The sequence below is a fragment of the Phaenicophaeus curvirostris genome, unplaced genomic scaffold (assembly GCF_032191515.1).
Source record: "Phaenicophaeus curvirostris isolate KB17595 unplaced genomic scaffold, BPBGC_Pcur_1.0 scaffold_93, whole genome shotgun sequence".
NCBI classification, from domain to species: Eukaryota; Metazoa; Chordata; class Aves; order Cuculiformes; family Cuculidae; genus Phaenicophaeus; species Phaenicophaeus curvirostris.
The window spans coordinates 198,427-213,746 of NW_027206715.1; the positions used below are offsets into that span (position 1 = coordinate 198,427).

The following is a 15,320-nucleotide window of genomic DNA, read 5'->3' on the forward strand; positions in this document are numbered from 1 at the left end:
AGACCCTTCTAGAGCCCCCCAGGGCCCTTCTAAAGGCCCCCAGACCATTGCAGACCCCCCCCCGAGCCTTTCTAAAGCCTCCCAGATCCTTCTAGAGCCCCTCAAGGCCTTTCTAAAGGCCCCCAAACCATTCTGGAGCCCACTAAGGCCCTTCTAAAGGCCGCCAGACCCTTCTAGAGACCCCCAGAGCCCTTCTAAAGGCCCCCAGACCCGCATAGAGCCCCCCAGGTCTCTTCTAACGGCCCCAGGTCCCTTCTAGAGGCCTTCGGGGCCCATCTAAAGGGCAATAAAGGGTCTATACCCACCTAGAGCTCCTTGACACCCCTTTAATGCCTTATAGGAACTTTATAGGACACCCAGGACCTCTATAGACACCTGGAACCCATTTAGGGCCTTCAAGAACCCCTCTAGGACCCCCAAGAACTCCCTAGAGGCCCTTAGGGCCCCTTTAGGGCCTTCTCAGACCCTTCTAGGACCCCGAGGAACCCTCTTGAGCCCCCTGGGACCCCTTTAGGACCTTCTCAGACCCTTCCAGGACCCCGAGGAACCCTCTTGAACACCCTGGGACCCCTTTAGGACCTCCTCAGACCCTTCTAGGACACCCCGCAGCCCCCTAGAGCTCCTTGACAGTGGGTCCAGGTGGGCTCTAGAGGGGTCCTAGAGGTCTAAGATGGGTCCTGGAGGCCTCTAAAGATGTTTTTCAAGGCCAAGTGAGGTTCTAGAAGGCATGAAACGTTTCCCAGGAGGCTCTAGATGGGTCCTGGGGGTCCTAGAAGGGTTCTAGAGGGGTCCTGGGGGTCCAAGAAGGGTCTTGCGGGTCTCTAGAGGGGGTTCTGGTGGGCTTTATTGGAGACTTAAAGACCCAGAGGGGTCCTACAGTCCCTAGAGGAGTCCTGGAAGGCCCTAGGAGGGTCCCAGGGGGATCTAGAAGGGTCCTGGGTGTCCCTACAGGTGGGACCCCCACAACGGTGTCACCAACCTTATTGCCCGCACCTCCTGGTGTCCACCAGTATCCACCAGTGCCCCCACAGCGTCCACCAGTGTCCCCATGCCCCTGAGTGTCCTCCAGTGTCCTCAGGTCCATCGGTGTCCACCACTGTCTTCCAGTATATCCCAGTATATCTCCAGCATCCCCCGGCGTCTCCAAGCGTCCTCCAGTGTCCCCCATCCCCAGCCGGGGTTCCACCGGTTTCTACTCGTTGCCACCCTCGTCCCCCCTGCCCTGAGCTGTTTTCTCCTCATCCCTCATCCCTTCCAACAATCCGGCGCCTTCATCCGGTGAGGAGACACCACCAGTGATGCCGTGGAGCTCGACCAAGCCATGGAAGGTCTGCACCAAGAGTAGGACGCTCGTCACACCCAGCAGCAGATAGGCTGGAGGGAGGAGAAGATATCAAGAACCCAACCTCAACCCCATCCATGACCTCAGATAAATCAAGAACCCAACCTCAACCCAACCAAGACCCCAAAGACATCAAGAACCCAACCGGGAACCCAACCTCAACCCAGCCAAGACCCCAAAGACATCAAGAACCCAACCGGGAACCCAACCTCAACCCAACCAAGACCCCAAAGACATCAAGAACCCAACCAGGAACCCAACCTCAACCCAACCAAGACCCCAAAGACATCAAGAACCCAACCGGGAACCCAACCTCAACCCAGCCAAGACCCCAAAGACATCAAGAACCCAACCAGGAACCCAACCTCAACCCAACCAAGACCCCAAATAAATCAAGAACCCAACCAGGAACCCAACCTCAACCCAACCAAGACCTCAAAGACATCAAGAACCCAACCTCAACCCAACCATGACCCCAGAGACATCAAGAACCCAACCAGGAACCCAACCTCAACCCAACCAAGACCCCAAAGACATCAAGAACCCAACCTCTACCCAACCTCAACCCAACCAAGACCCCAAATAAATCAAGAACCCAACCAGGAACCCAACCTCAACCCAACCAAGACCTCAAAGACATCAAGAACCCAACCTCAACCCAACCATGACCCCAGAGACATCAAGAACCCAACCAGGAACCCAACCTCAACCCAACCAAGACCCCAAAGACATCAAGAACCCAACCTCTACCCAACCTCAACCCAACCAAGACCCCAAAGACATCAAGAACCCAACTGGGAACCCAACCTCAACCCAGCCAAGACCCCAAAGACATCAAGAACCCAACCAGGAACCCAACCTCAACCCAACTAAGACCCCAAAGACATCAAGAACCCAACCAGGAACTCAACCCAACCAAGACCCCAAATAAATCAAGAACCCAACCAGGAACCCAACCTCAACCCAACCAAGACCCCAAAGACATCAAGAACCCAACCAGGAACCCAACCTCAACCCAACCAAGACCCCAAAGACATCAAGAACCCAACCTCAACCCAACCAAGACCCCAAAGACATCAAGAACCCAACCAGGAACCCAACCTCAACCCAGCCAAGACCCCAAAGACATCAAGAACCCAACCAGGAACCCAACCTCTACCCAACCATGACCCCAAAGACATCAAGAACCCAACCTCAACCCAGCCAAGACCCCAAAGACATCAAGAACCCAACCAGGAACCCAACCTCAACCCAACCAAGACCTCAAAGACATCAAGAACCCAACCTCAACCCAACCAAGACCCCAAATAAATCAAGAACCCAACCTCAACCCAACCAAGACCCCAAAGACATCAAGACCTCAACCTCAACCCATCCAAACCTCCAGATTTGGGAGGTCCAACCCCCAGCCTCCGCTCACCGGCAACGGCCACCTGGTAGAGCTGCCTCAAGGGTTGACTCGGCGCCTCGGCCGGCACGAGATCCCCCAAGCCGACGGTGCAAAGCGAGATGACGCAGAAGTAGACGGCGTCCAAGTAGGTCCAGGTGCCTTCGAGGGCGTAGAAGGCGGCGGCAGGGAGGAGAACCAAGCCGAGGAAGGTGCCGGCCACCAAGCCGAGGAGGTGGAGGCGGGCGGCCCCTCGCTGGCTGTAGCCCCACCGGGCCTGGAGGTGCCGGCGAGGGCGATGGACCAAGGGGCCGGCCAAGCGGCGCGTGGTGGCCGTGAGGACCACCATGGTGACCGGGACCCCCAGCGCCACGTAGGCCGCGCAGAAGGCCCGGCCGGCCGGCGAGCGCGGCGTCACCGAGCCGTACCCTGAGGGGGGGGGGAGAAAATTATGGGGGGGGGGTGGTGAGAGCCCACTTGGGGGGGTCTCGAGTGGGAGTGGTGATGGATCTCAGGGGGGTTTCAGTAGGGTAGGGGATCATGGGGGGGGTCCCAGTGGCGAGGGGGCATGGGGGGGTCATGGGGGGGGCCCCAGTTGGGGGGGAGGGGGGTTATAGGGGGTCATGGGGGGAGCCCCAGTTGTGGGGGGAGGGGGGTTATAGGGGGTCATGGGGGTCATGGGGGGGCCCCAGTTGGGGGGGGAGGGGGGTTATAGGGGGTCATGGGGGTCATGGGGGGGGCCCCAATTTGGGGGGGGGTGTTATAGGGGGTCATGGGGGTCATGGGGGGGCCCCAGATGTGGGGGAGGGGGGTTATAGGGGGTCATGGGGGTCATGGGGGGGCCCCAGTTGTGGGAGGGGTGTTATAGGGGGTCATGGGGGGGCCCCAGTTGTGGGGGGAGGGGGGTTATAGGGGGTCATGGGGGGGGGCCCAGTTGTGGGGGGAGGGGTGTTATAGGGGGTCATGGGGGTCATGGGGGGGCCCCAGTTGTGGGGGGAGGGGGGTTATAGGGGGTTATGGGGGTCATGGGGGGCCCCAGTTGTGGGGGGAGGGGGGTTATAGGGGGTCATGGGGGGGTCCCGATGGGGGGTGGTCTTGGTTTAGGGGTCCCCAATGGGAGGGGGGGGTCGTGGCAGGAGGGGGGGGTCCCAGTTTCCAGGGATCCCAGCGAGGGGGGGGGTCCCAGTGGGGGGGGGTTGGTCATGGAGGGGGATCCCAGGGGGTCCCAGTGGGGGGGTCATTGGGGAGGTCCCAGTGGGGGGGGGGGGAACTGGGGGGCACAGGGGGTCCCAGTGGGGGGGTCATTGGGGAGGTCCCAGTGCGGGTGGGGGTCATGGGGGGGTCCTGGGGGGTCCCGGGGGGGGGTCATTGGGGAGGTCCGGGGGGGGGGATCATGGGGGGGTAATGGGGGTCCCAGGAGGTCCCGGGGGGGGGCGGTCATGGGGGGTCCCAGGGGGTCCCAGGAGGTCTCAGTGGGGGGGTCATTGGGGAGGTCCCAGTGTGGGGGGGGGTCATGGGGGGGGTCCCGGGGGCTCCCAGTGGAGGGGTACTGGGGGGGGTCCTGGGGGGGGGTCCTGGGGGGGTTATTGTGGGGGGTCCTGGGGGGGGTCCCGGGGGGTCCCAGTGGAGGGGTCCTGGGGGGGGTTATGGGGGGGGGTCCTGGGGGGGGGTCCCTCACCCACGGTGGTGAGCAGGGTGGTGGCGAGCAGCACGGCACTGCCCAGGTCCCACGGCGGGGTCCGGGGGGGCCCCTCGAGCACCCACAGCCCCAGCGCCCCCAAAGCCACCAGTGCCCCCAGCACCAGCCCTCCCAGTACCAGCCGCATGGCTACTGGGACCCCGACCGGTAGCCGACCTCCCCGGGGGCCTCTGGGTCCAGTTACAACCCCCCCCCCAGCCCCTCACTGGGGTCACTGGGGTGTCTACTGGTCCCAGTTACAGCCCCCCAGATCCTCACTGGGGTGTCTACTGGTCCCAGTTACAGCCCCCCAGATCCTCAATGGGGTGTCTACTGGTCCCAGTTACAGCCCCCCAGATCCTCACTGGGGTGTCTACTGGTCCCAGTTACAGCCCCCCAGCCCCTCACTGGTGTCACTGGTCCCAGTTACAGCCCCCCAGATCCTCACTGGGGTCACTGGTCCCAGTCCCTCACTGGGCCCCCCAGTACCTTTACTGGTCCCAGTCCTAGCCCCTCACTGGGCCCCCCAACTGCCTTTGCTGGTCCCCCCAACTACCTTTACTGGTCCCAGTCCTAGCCCCTCACTGGCCCCCCAACTACCTTTGCTGGTCCCCCCAACTACCTTTACTGGTCCCAGTCCTAGCCCCTCACTGGCCCCCCAGTACCTGTACTGGTCCCAGTCCCAGCCCCTTACTGGCCCCCCAGTATCCGTACTGGTCCCAGTCCCAGCCCCTCACTGGCCCCCCAGTATCCGTACTGGTCCCAGTCCCAGCCCCTCACTGGCCCCCCCAGTACCTGTACTGGTCCCAGTCCCAGCCCCTCACTGGCCCCCCAGTATCCGTACTGGTCCCAGTCCCATCACTGCAGCGTCCGGTACCGCCCCAAGGGGAGGTGCCGGGGTGGGGGGGTGGTTGGGGTGGAACTGGGATGAACTGGGGTGCCCAGTAAGGAGCTGGAACTGGGATGCGCAGCCCTGGGGGGCACCAGGGTGCCAAATCCTGGGGTGCAACTGGGGGACCAGTAAGGGGTGTGGGGGGGGGCAACTGGGAGTCCCAGTAAGGGTGTGAGCAGCCCTGGGGGGGCCGCAGGCTCCCAGTACGGCACTGGTGTGACTGGTCAGGCGGGTCACGGGACGTCACACGCTCCCACGGGACCAGAGCCTGCGGCTGGGGGGGGGGCAACCGCAGAGGGCAGCGTGGCTACCAGCGCGGGGGAGTGGCCACCAACCCAGGGCACAACCAGACCCTCCCTGTGGCCACCAAGCCGGGCCCTGGGGCCACCATGGCCACCAAAGCAGGCCAAGTGGCCACTGCACCGCAGCCTGAGGGCACGGTGGCCACTAAAGGCAGCCCAGTGGCCACCACTCCGGACCTCGTGGCCACCACGGCAACCAGCGGCCCCTGTGGCCACTTAATCCAGAGCAGTAACCACCACACCGCAAGCTGTGGCCACTAAACGGAGCCCAGTGGCCACCACATGTAGCCCTGGGGACACTGTGGCCACTAAATCCAGCCCAGTGGCCACCACTCCAGACCCTGAGGACACTGTGGCCACTGAATCCAGCCCAGTGGCCACCACTCCAGACCCTGAGGACGCTGTGGCCACTAAATCCAGCCCAGTGGCCACCACTCCAGACCCTGAGGACACTGTGGCCATGGAATCCAGCCCAGTGGCCACCACTCCAGACCTTGAGGACACTGTGGCCACTAAATCCAGCCCAGAGGCCACCACTCCAGACCTTGAGGACACTGTGGCCACTGAATCCAGCCCGGTGGCCACCACTCCAGACCCTGAGGACACTGTGGCCACTGAATCCAGCCCGGTGGCCACCACTCCAGACCCTGAGGACACTGTGGCCACTGAATCCAGCCCGGTGGCCACCACTCCAGACCTTGAGGACACTGCGGCCACTAACTCCAGCCCAGTGGCCACCACTCCAGACCTTGAGGACACTGCGGCCACTAACTCCAGCCCAGTGGCCACCACTTCAGACCTTGAGAACCCTGTGGACATCAAAGCCAGCCCACTAGCCACCCTTAGAGGCCTGCTAGCCACCCCCGGGCCCGCTAGGCCTCGCCTAGGGCTCCCTGACGCCGTTGCCATGGCGACGGCGACGCCGGATCCGCCATCTTGAGGTCGGGCACCCCCCCCATTTCGAGGCTGGGCGGCCGCCATCTTGAGGTCGGGCGCGGCGGCTTCAGCCCCTCGCCAACAGCTTCCGGCCGCCCGCCCACGTGACCCGGAAGCGCGGCGGCCGCCATGGAACCGGACGGGGCTTCGCGGCACCGTGAGCGGCGGAGGCGGGGGTGGGTTGACGGTAACCAGGGCCCCCTGACCGCCGTTCCCCACCTCTAACCCCTCCCCTCGTCTCCCCGCAGCCCCCAAACGGCGCGTCCCGCCTCGCCTGGCCGAGCCGCACCCGCTTTTCGATGACACGAGCGCCGGGGGAGGCCCGGAGCGCGGTTACCGGGCGCCGCCGGCCCCGCCGCCCCCGGCCTTCCTCGCCCAGCCCGTGTCCAGCCTCGCCGCCGCCTACGGAGCCTCCTTGGCCACGCAGGGACGCGACATCGTGGACAGGAACGTGAGTGGCGACCGGGGGGGAGCGCTCGGAGGGCTCCGGGGCCGGGGAGAAGGCGGCTCGGTGGCCGCAGAGCCTGGGTTGGTGGCCACCGGGCTGGATTCAGTGGCCACAGTGTCCTCAGGGTCTGGAGTGGTGGCCACTGGGCTGGATTCAGTGGCCACAGTGTCCTCAGGGTCTGGAGTGGTGGCCACTGGGCTGGATTCAGTGGCCACAGTGTCCTCAGGGTCTGGAGTGGTGGCCACCGGGCTGGATTCAGTGGCCACAGGGTCCTCAGGGTCTGGAGTGGTGGCCACTGGGCTGGATTCAGTGGCCACAGTGTCCTCAGGGTCTGGAGTGGTGGCCACCGGGCTGGATTCAGTGGCCACAGTGTCCTCAGGGTGCGGTGTGGTGGCCACTGGGCTGGATTCAGTGGCCACAGTGTCCTCAGGGTGCGGTGTGGTGGCCACTGGGCTGGTTTTGGTGGCCCCAGAGCTTGGCTTGGTGGCCCCTGGGAGGGTTTGGTGGCCGCTGGGCCGTTACCGCGGCCGCTCTTGGTGCCGCAGCTGGATCGGTTCCTGCCCGTGGGACGCCTCAAATATTATTTCGCCGTGGACACCGTGTACGTGGGACGGAAACTGGGGCTGCTGGTCTTCCCGTTCCTGCACTCGGTACCGGGGGGGGTTGGGGGTAAATGGGGCAATAAAGGGGCTGGGGGGGCAATAAAGGGGGTAAATGGGGCAATAAAGGGGCTGAGGGGGCAGTGAGGGGGGTAAATGGGGCAATAAAGGGCTGGGGGGGCAATAAAGGGGGTTAATGGGGCAATAAAGGGGCTGAGGGGGCAATAAAAGGGGTAAATGGGGCAGTAAAGGGGCTGAGGGGGCAGTGAGGGGGGTTAATGGGGCAATAAAGGGGCTGGGGGGGCAGTGAGAGGGTAATAAAGGGGCTGGGGGGGCGGTGGGGGGTAAATGGGGCAATAAAGGGGGTAAATGGGGCAATAAAGGGGCTGGAGGGGGTAATGGGTGGGTTAATGGGGCAATAAAGAGGCTGGGGGGCAGTGGGGGGGTAAACGGGGCAATAAAGGGGCTGGGGGGCAGTGAGGGGGTAAATGGGGCAATAAAGGGGCTGGGGGGGCAGTGAGGGGGTAAATGGGGCAATAAAGGGGCTGGGGGGGCAGTGAGGGGGGTAAATGGGGCAATAAAGGGGCTGGGGGGGCAGTTGGGGGGTAAAAGGGGCACTAACGGGGCTGGGGGGCCCTGACGCCCCCCCAGGACTGGCAGGTCCGGTTCCAGGACACCCCGGTCGCCCCTCGCTTCGACGTTAACGCCCCCGATCTCTACATCCCCGGTACGTGGTGGGGGGGGGCACCTGGGACCCCTCCCTTTGCTCCCCCCCTTTCTTTTTTACTCCTTGCTAAACCCCCCCTCTTTTTTGTCCCCCTCCCCTAAAATCCCCCCTTTTATTTTCCTCCTTTTCCCCTTTTTACCCCCCCATTTTACCCCCTTCTCCTTTTTACCCTCCTTTTAACCCCTTCTCCTTTTTACCCCCCATTTTACCCCCCCTTTTTACCCCCCATTTCACCCCTTCTTCTTTTTACCCCCCTATTTTACCCCCTTCTCCTTTTTACCCCCCCTTTTTACCCCTTCTCCTTTTTACCCCCCCTTTTTACCCCCCATTTTACCCCTTCTCCTTTTTACCCCCCCATTTTACTCCCTTCTCCTTTTTACCCCCCATTTTACCCCCTTCTCCTTTTTACCCCCTGATTTTACCCCCTTCTTTTTACCCCCTGATTTTACCCCCTTCTTTTTACCCCCTGATTTTACCCCTTCTCCTTTTTTACCCCCATTTTACCCCTTCTCCTTTTTACCCCCCATTTTACCCCCCATTTCACCCCTTCTTTTTACCCCCCCATTTTACCCCCTTCTCCTTTTTACCCCCTGATTTTACCCCCTTCTTTTTACCCCCTGATTTTACCCCTTCTCCTTTTTTACCCCCATTTTACCCCCTTCTCCTTTTTACCCCCCATTTTACCCCCTTTTTACCCCCCCATTTTACCCCTTCTCCTTTTTACCCCCCCAATTTTACCCCTTTCTCCTTTTTACCCCCCATTTTACTCCTTCTCCTTTTTACCCCCCATTTTACCCCCCGATTTTACCCCTTCTCCTTTTTATCCCCCCCATTTTACCCCCTTTTCACCCCCCATTTTACCCCCTTCTCCTTTTTACCCCCCATTTTACTCCCATTTTACCCGCGATTTTACCCCTTCTTCTTTTTACCCCCCATTTAACCCCCTTTTTACCCCCCATTTTACCCCCTTCTCCGTTTTACCCCCCATTTTACCCCCCATTTCACCCCCTTCTCCTTTTTACCCCCCATTTTACCCCTTTTTACCCCCCATTTCACTCCCTTCTCCTTTTTCCCCCCCCATTTTCCCCCCTCCTCCATCTCACCCCCCCTTTTTTACCCCTGCAGCCATGGCTTTCATCACCTACATCCTCGTCACGGGGCTGGCGCTGGGCACCCAAAATAAGTGAGAACCGCCGCGTTTTTTTACCCCCCTAACCCTTTTTTTCCCCTTTCGGAGGGGGCACGAAGGGCACCCCCACCCTTAAATGCCCCCCCCTACCCCCCTAATGCCCCCCCCCCCAGGTTCTCCCCCGACGGGCTGGGCCTGCAGGCGAGCTCGGCGCTGGCGTGGCTGCTCCTCGAGGTGTTGGCGCAGCTCCTCGCGCTCTACCTGGGCGCCGGCCCCACCGCCCTCGCCCCCGCCGACCTCCTCGCCTTCGCCGGCTACAAATACGTGGGGTGAGTCGTTCTGGGGGGGGCTCTGCCCCATAGCGGGGTCCCAGGTGGGATTTGGTGCCCCCCCCCCCCCCCCCCAAGTCTGATCCAACTCCATTTCCAACTCTGTTTCCAATTCCCAACTTTCTGGGGTGCCTCAAACGCTCTGGGAAGGGCCCCGGGAAAGGAGGACGGGAGCTGGGGGTGGGATTGTTCCCAGCACTGCGATTCCGGCCTTTTTGGGGCTCTGAAAGGCCTCGGAAAATGGCGGGAATGAGGCAGAAAATGGCGGAAAATGGCGGGAATGAGGCAGAAAATGGTGGAAAATGGCGGGAATGAGGCAGAAAATGGCGGGAATGAGGCGGAAAATGGCGGGAATGATCCCAACGCTAATTCCTGACTTCTTGGGAGGCCCCACATGCCTTGGGGAGGGTGGGATGGAGAGCAAGGAATGGTGGGAATGGAGATCGGGAAGGGCAGGATGATCCCAATGCTGCTGTTTCCAACTTTCTGGGGTGCCTCAAATGCTCTAGGAAGGCTGGGAAGGATCCCAGGGAATGAGGACGGGAACTGGGGGTGGGAATGTTCCCAGCACTGCGATTCCTGCTTTTTTGGGGGCTCTGAAAGGCCTCGGGAAGGGCGGGAATGAGGTGGAGAATGGCAAGAATGATCCCAACGCCGCTAATTCCCGACTTCTTGGGAGGCCCCACATGCCTTGGGAAGGGTGGGAACGAGCCTGGGAAACCGGAGAGTGGGATTGAGGGTGGGAATGGAGATCAGGAAGGGCAGGATGATCCCAACACTGCTATTTCCATCTTTCTGGCTCTCTCCCCCCCCATTCCCAGCATGATCCTGGCTCTGCTCGCCGGGCTCCTCTTCGGCCGCGCCGGTTACTTCGCGGTGCTGAGCTGGTGCAGCCTCACCATCTTCGTCTTCATGGTAAGAAAGCCTTTGTGCCGTAGAATCATGGAATTATGGAATCACCAGGTTGGAAGAGACCCACCGGATCATCCAATCCAACCATTCCCATCAATCCCTAACCCGTGGCCCTCAGCGCCTCGTCCTCCCGTCCCTTAAACCCTCCAGGGAAGGCGACTCAACCCCCTCCCTGGGCAGCGTGTTCTAGCGACCCTTTCCATGAGGAATTTTTTCCTAATATCCAGCCTAAACCTCCCTTGGCGGAGCTTGAGGCCATTTAGAAGGGTGTTAATTAGCTGTGGGGGGATAGTTAGGGTTAATTAGGCTGCGGGAGTTGGACTCACCTCCATTTTTTTTTGTTTTTTTTTTTGGCTGCTCCAGATCCGAAGTCTCCGGTTGAAGCTGCTGGCGGAGCCGGCGGCCGAGGCCGTGCCGGTTCGGGGGCCTCGGAATCAGCTCCGGATGTACTTGACCATGGGCATGGCTGGCGCCCAGCCCCTGCTCATGTACGGCCTCACCCAGCACCTCCTCACCTGAGGTTTCGAGGGGGGGGGCCAAAAATCCCTGACACCCCCCCCCCAAATCCCTAACAACCCCCCCGACCCCCCCCGATCAACCCCAAACCGATAGGGAATCCCTGACACCCCCCCCGCCCCCCAAAATCTCTGACACCCCCCGACCAACCCCAAACCAACAGGGAATCCCTGACCCCCCCCAGCCCCCCCCAGTTCCTTCAATAAACACAGCACGGGGGGAGCCCCCCAACTTTTTTTGGGGTGAAACCATCCGATTTGGAGGGGCTTTTCCTCCATTTTTGGGGTGGGGATGCCAGATTGGGGGGGGGGGTCCTGGGAGTTTGGGGTCCCCAAGGTCAGGAGATGCTGAAGGGAGTGGTTTTAGGGTCTCCAAGATGGGGGACCCCCCCATTTGTACCCCCAAGCGATTTTGGGGTGCTCCACCCCCCCAAAGTAGTTCCGTGTCTCCTTTTATTTAGGCAAACCCCAAAAACATAGAAACCCCCCCAAAAAATTCATCATTGAGCCCCAAATCTGACTGCAGATCACAAACAGCCCCCGCCCCCCCCCAAAAAATGAGGGGGGGCACCCTGAAAGCACTGGGAGGTCCCAAATCACTGAGACGCCCCCAAAAATCACTGCCCCCCCACTCCAGATCACGAATCCAGAAAAAAAATCAGGCAGGGACCCCAATAAGATGATATCCCCCCCAAAAATCATCCCTAAAAATCACTGCCCCCCCCCTCCAAATTATAAAATCACTAACCCCCTATGCAAAAAAAACCAGGAGGGTATCCCAAAAATCAGAGATTCCACCCCAAACTCCTTCAGACCTTCCCAAAAATCGGGTTTCCCCCCAAAAAAAGATCCCAGTGACCCCAAATTCCAGATTTTTATCCCCAAAATCAACAGACCCCCCCCCAGATTCCGGTCCTGCCCCCCTAAATCGAGCTGCTGGATCTCAGTTGGAAAAGGGTGGGGAAAAAGGGGGATTCAACCCCAAAAAAGGGGGATTCAACCCCAAAAAAGGGGGAATCCATGTTTTTGGGGTCTCCCCTCTCCTTAACCCTCATCCCGTTGCCTAAAATCCCATTTTTTCCCAAGGAAAAAGTAAAAAAAAGGCTTGGAAAAGAGAAAAAAAAGAGTCGGGAATTGCCGGCATTCCCGCCGGGAAAGTTTTTGGGGAGGGGGGTTCCGCTAAACGTTGTGCAGCAGGAATTTCTTGGTTTTAGGCCTCTGTCCGAGCGGCATTCCCAAAACTTCCGCTTTTTTCTGGCACAGCTTGATCTTCAGATCCATGCTGGTGACCAGCAGGAGCGTGACGAAAACCAGCAGGAGGATCCCGAAGGCGAGCTCTGAGGGGGGGGGGGGGTTGGAAAAAAAAGAATTCCTCAAATTGGGATCCCAGCGCCGCCATTCCCACCTTTTTGGGGCTCCGAAATGGGAATGAGGCGGAAAATGGCGGGAATGAGGGGGAAAATGGCGGGAATGAGGGGGAAAATGGCGGGAATGAGGCGGAAAATGGCGGGAATGATCCCAACGCCGCTAATTCCGGACTTCTTGGGAGGCCCCAAATGCCTTGGGGAGGGTGGGAATGAGCCTGGGAAACTGGAGAGTGGGATTGAGGGCAAGGAATGGTGGGATTGAGGGTGGGAATGGAGATCGGGAAGGGCAGGATGATCCCAAGGCTGCTCTTTCCAACTTTCTGGGGCGCCTCAAACGCTCTGGGAAGGATCCCAGGGAATGAGGACGGGAACTGGGGGTGGGAATGTTCCCAACACTGCGATTCCGGCCTTTTTGGGGCTCTGTAAGGCCTCGGGAAGGGTGGGAATGAGACGGAGAATGGTGGGAATGATCCCAATGCTAATTCCTGACTTCCTGAGAGGCCCAAAATGCCTTGGGGAGGGTGGGATTGAGGGCAAGGAATGGTGGGAATGGAGTTTGGGAAGGGCAGGATGATCCCAAGGCTGCTCTTTCCAACTTTCTGGGGTGCCTCAAACGCTCTGGGAAGGATCCCAGGGAATGAGGACGGGAACTGGGGGTGGGAATGTTCCCAACACTGCGATTCCTGCTTTTTTGTGGCTCTGAAAGGCCTCGGGAAGGGCAGGATTGAGGCGAAGAAAGGTGGGAATGATCCCAACGCTGCTAATCCCTGACTTCTTGGGAGGCCCCGAATGCCTTGGGGAGGGTGGGGATGAGGGCAGGATGATCCCAACGCCACTATTCCCGACTTTTCGGGGTGCCCTGGGAAGAGCCGGAACGATCTTGGGAAGGGCAGGAATGATCTTGGGAAGGGCAGGAACGCATCCGTGCTGGGTTCTCACCGTTGGAAGAAAAGAAATTGCCGGCTAAATCCGCTTGGGCATCACCTGTGGAAGGAGGAAGAAGTGAGGCCGGGGATGCGAGGGGATCCCGGGATCCGGGTGGGAACGGGTGCCAGATCCCACCTTTCCGGGGGTGGCAGCGGCTCAGGCATTCCTGCCGGCTCTGGAAGTTGTTCCCGTTGCCCCGGCAGCCTCCGTAGACGAAGACGAAGCACGTTCCGTTGGCCGGGAGGTAGAACCAGCGCGGGAAGGACGCTCGGCACGGCCCGGTGAGCGCGGGAGCCGTGCAGGGATCCAGAGCGGCTGCGGAACCCCGGAGAGAAGCGGGAACGCCATCCGGAGCGTTGACGGCTGCCGACTCCTCCGGGAGGTGGTTGGGATTCGCAGGAGCTGCCGAGAGGGGAGAAAAAATAAAAAAAGGAACAAAGCAGTTCAAGCAAACCCAAAATAACCCGATTTAGTGGATAAAATGCAGCATTTCTGTCCCAGAAAAGGCACTTCTTGCCCCAAAAAGGGCACCTGACAGCTAAAAAACGGCATTTCTTCCCGAAAAAAGGCACCTGACAGCTGAAAAACAGCATTTCTGCCCCAAAAAGGCTGAAGAACATTATTTCTGAACCCAAAAAGGGCACTTTCCGCCCCAAAAAGGGCTCCTGGCAGCCCAAAACCGGCATTTGTGCCCCAAAAGGGCACCTGACAGCTAAAAAGTGGCATTTCTTCCTGAAAAAAAGGCACCTGACAACTGAAAAACTGCATTTCTGCCCCAAAAAGGCTGAAGAACAGTATTTCTGAATCCAAAAAGGGCACTTTCCACCCCAAAAAGGGCACCTGGCAGCCCAAAACCGGCATTTGTGCCCCAAAAGGGCACCTGACGGCTAAAAAGTGGCATTTCTTCCCCAAAAAAAGGCACCTGACAGCTGAAAAATGGGATTTCTGCCCCCAAAAGGCTGAAGAACAGTATTTCTGAACCCAAAGAGGGCACTTTCCACCCCAAACCCCAGCATTTGTGCCCCACAAGGGCACCTGGCAGCGAAAAAAGTGAAAAAAAAATAGCCCCCCCCCCCAAACCAACCTTAGGGTCCCCCCAAACCCCTCCCAGCCCCCCTCAAAGCTCGAGATCCCCTCAGGGTTCCCCCCCAATGCTGTGACCCCCCCAAACCAAGCTCAGTCTCCCCCTAAATCACCTCCCAGCCCCCCCAAAGATCAAGGATCCCCTCAGGGCCCCCCCTAATGCTGTGTGACCCCCCCCAGCCCCTCCCAGCGGCCCCTCCCTCCTCAGAGGCCTCGGGCCCCCGCCCCCCCGGCCGTTACCGATGGCCTGCAGCCCCTCGGCGGCGGCGGCCACGGGCAGGAGCAGCAGCAGGAGCAGCAGCGGCGACAGGAGGAGCCCCCCGCCCGCCATGGCGGCCGCCGCCCGCACGGCCGTTAACGTCACCCAGGTGCGACAGGTGAGAGCCGGAGGCCACGCCCCCCACCCCTGCGCGGCGCCTCCCGCCAGGCCCCGCCCCCAGGAGCCTCCTGGCCAATCGCTGCGTGGTGCCTCCCTCTAGGCCACGCCCCCAGGAGCCTCCTGGCCAATCGCTGCGTGGTGCCTCCCTCTAGGCCACGCCCCCAGGAGCCTCCTGGCCAATCGCTGCGTGGTGCCTCCCTCTAGGCCACGCCCCCAAGCGCTTCCGCTCCGCGCCTCCTGCCAGGCCACGCCCCCTCCCCCTCAGCCCCGCCCCTCGCCACCAGCCCCGCTCCCCATTGGCCGCGCGCCTCCCCTTGGCCACGCCCCCTTCCCTTGGCCCCGCCCCAGTCTCTGGCCCCGCCCCTCGC

General features: G+C 60.6%; 3 protein-coding genes across 3 annotated transcripts; 1 reads left to right on the forward strand and 2 right to left on the reverse strand.

The window, feature by feature from the left end:
* Positions 1-677: 677 nt before the first annotated feature.
* LOC138734517 (potassium channel subfamily K member 6-like) lies at positions 678-4,555 on the reverse strand. Its single transcript, XM_069882226.1, has 3 exons — positions 4,408-4,555; positions 2,763-3,158; positions 678-1,374 (listed from the first exon to the last, which is right to left on the reverse strand). The coding sequence occupies exons 1-3, from the start codon at positions 4,553-4,555 to the stop codon at positions 1,193-1,195; spliced, it is 726 nt and encodes a 241-aa protein (XP_069738327.1). The 3' UTR covers positions 678-1,192.
* A 2,081-nt stretch (positions 4,556-6,636) lies between these two features.
* YIF1B (Yip1 interacting factor homolog B, membrane trafficking protein) lies at positions 6,637-11,448 on the forward strand. The gene is made up of 8 exons (XM_069882271.1): positions 6,637-6,694; positions 6,786-6,988; positions 7,531-7,635; positions 8,236-8,311; positions 9,437-9,494; positions 9,614-9,769; positions 10,591-10,684; positions 11,045-11,448. Exons 1-8 carry the CDS (start codon positions 6,667-6,669, stop codon positions 11,198-11,200), a joined length of 876 nt encoding a protein of 291 aa, XP_069738372.1. The 5' UTR covers positions 6,637-6,666; the 3' UTR covers positions 11,201-11,448.
* Positions 11,449-12,306: 858 nt separating this feature from the next.
* LOC138734549 (putative Kunitz-type serine protease inhibitor) lies at positions 12,307-14,939 on the reverse strand. The gene is made up of 4 exons (XM_069882275.1): positions 14,814-14,939; positions 13,626-13,892; positions 13,503-13,547; positions 12,307-12,533 (listed from the first exon to the last, which is right to left on the reverse strand). The coding sequence occupies exons 1-4, from the start codon at positions 14,902-14,904 to the stop codon at positions 12,376-12,378; spliced, it is 561 nt and encodes a 186-aa protein (XP_069738376.1). The 5' UTR covers positions 14,905-14,939; the 3' UTR covers positions 12,307-12,375.
* Between the last annotated feature and the right edge of the window lie 381 nt (positions 14,940-15,320).

Coding starts and splice junctions, on each gene's coding strand:
- LOC138734517 (XM_069882226.1), bottom strand. CDS start 4,555: ATGCGGCTGGTACTGGGAGGGCTGGTGCTGGGGGCACTGGTGGCTTTG. Junction 3,159..4,407: donor CACCCTGCTCACCACCGTGG/GTGAGGGACCCC, acceptor CCCCCCCCTCAG/GGTACGGCTCGGTGACGCCG. Junction 1,375..2,762: donor CTACCAGGTGGCCGTTGCCG/GTGAGCGGAGGC, acceptor TCCTCCCTCCAG/CCTATCTGCTGCTGGGTGTG.
- LOC138734549 (XM_069882275.1), bottom strand. CDS start 14,904: ATGGCGGGCGGGGGGCTCCTCCTGTCGCCGCTGCTGCTCCTGCTGCTG. Junction 13,893..14,813: donor CGAGGGGCTGCAGGCCATCG/GTAACGGCCGGG, acceptor CCCTCTCGGCAG/CTCCTGCGAATCCCAACCAC. Junction 12,534..13,502: donor CAATTTCTTTTCTTCCAACG/GTGAGAACCCAG, acceptor CCCCCCCCTCAG/AGCTCGCCTTCGGGATCCTC.
- YIF1B (XM_069882271.1), top strand. CDS start 6,667: ATGGAACCGGACGGGGCTTCGCGGCACC. Junction 8,312..9,436: donor CCCCGATCTCTACATCCCCG/GTACGTGGTGGG, acceptor TTACCCCTGCAG/CCATGGCTTTCATCACCTAC. Junction 9,495..9,613: donor GCGCTGGGCACCCAAAATAA/GTGAGAACCGCC, acceptor CCCCCCCCCCAG/GTTCTCCCCCGACGGGCTGG.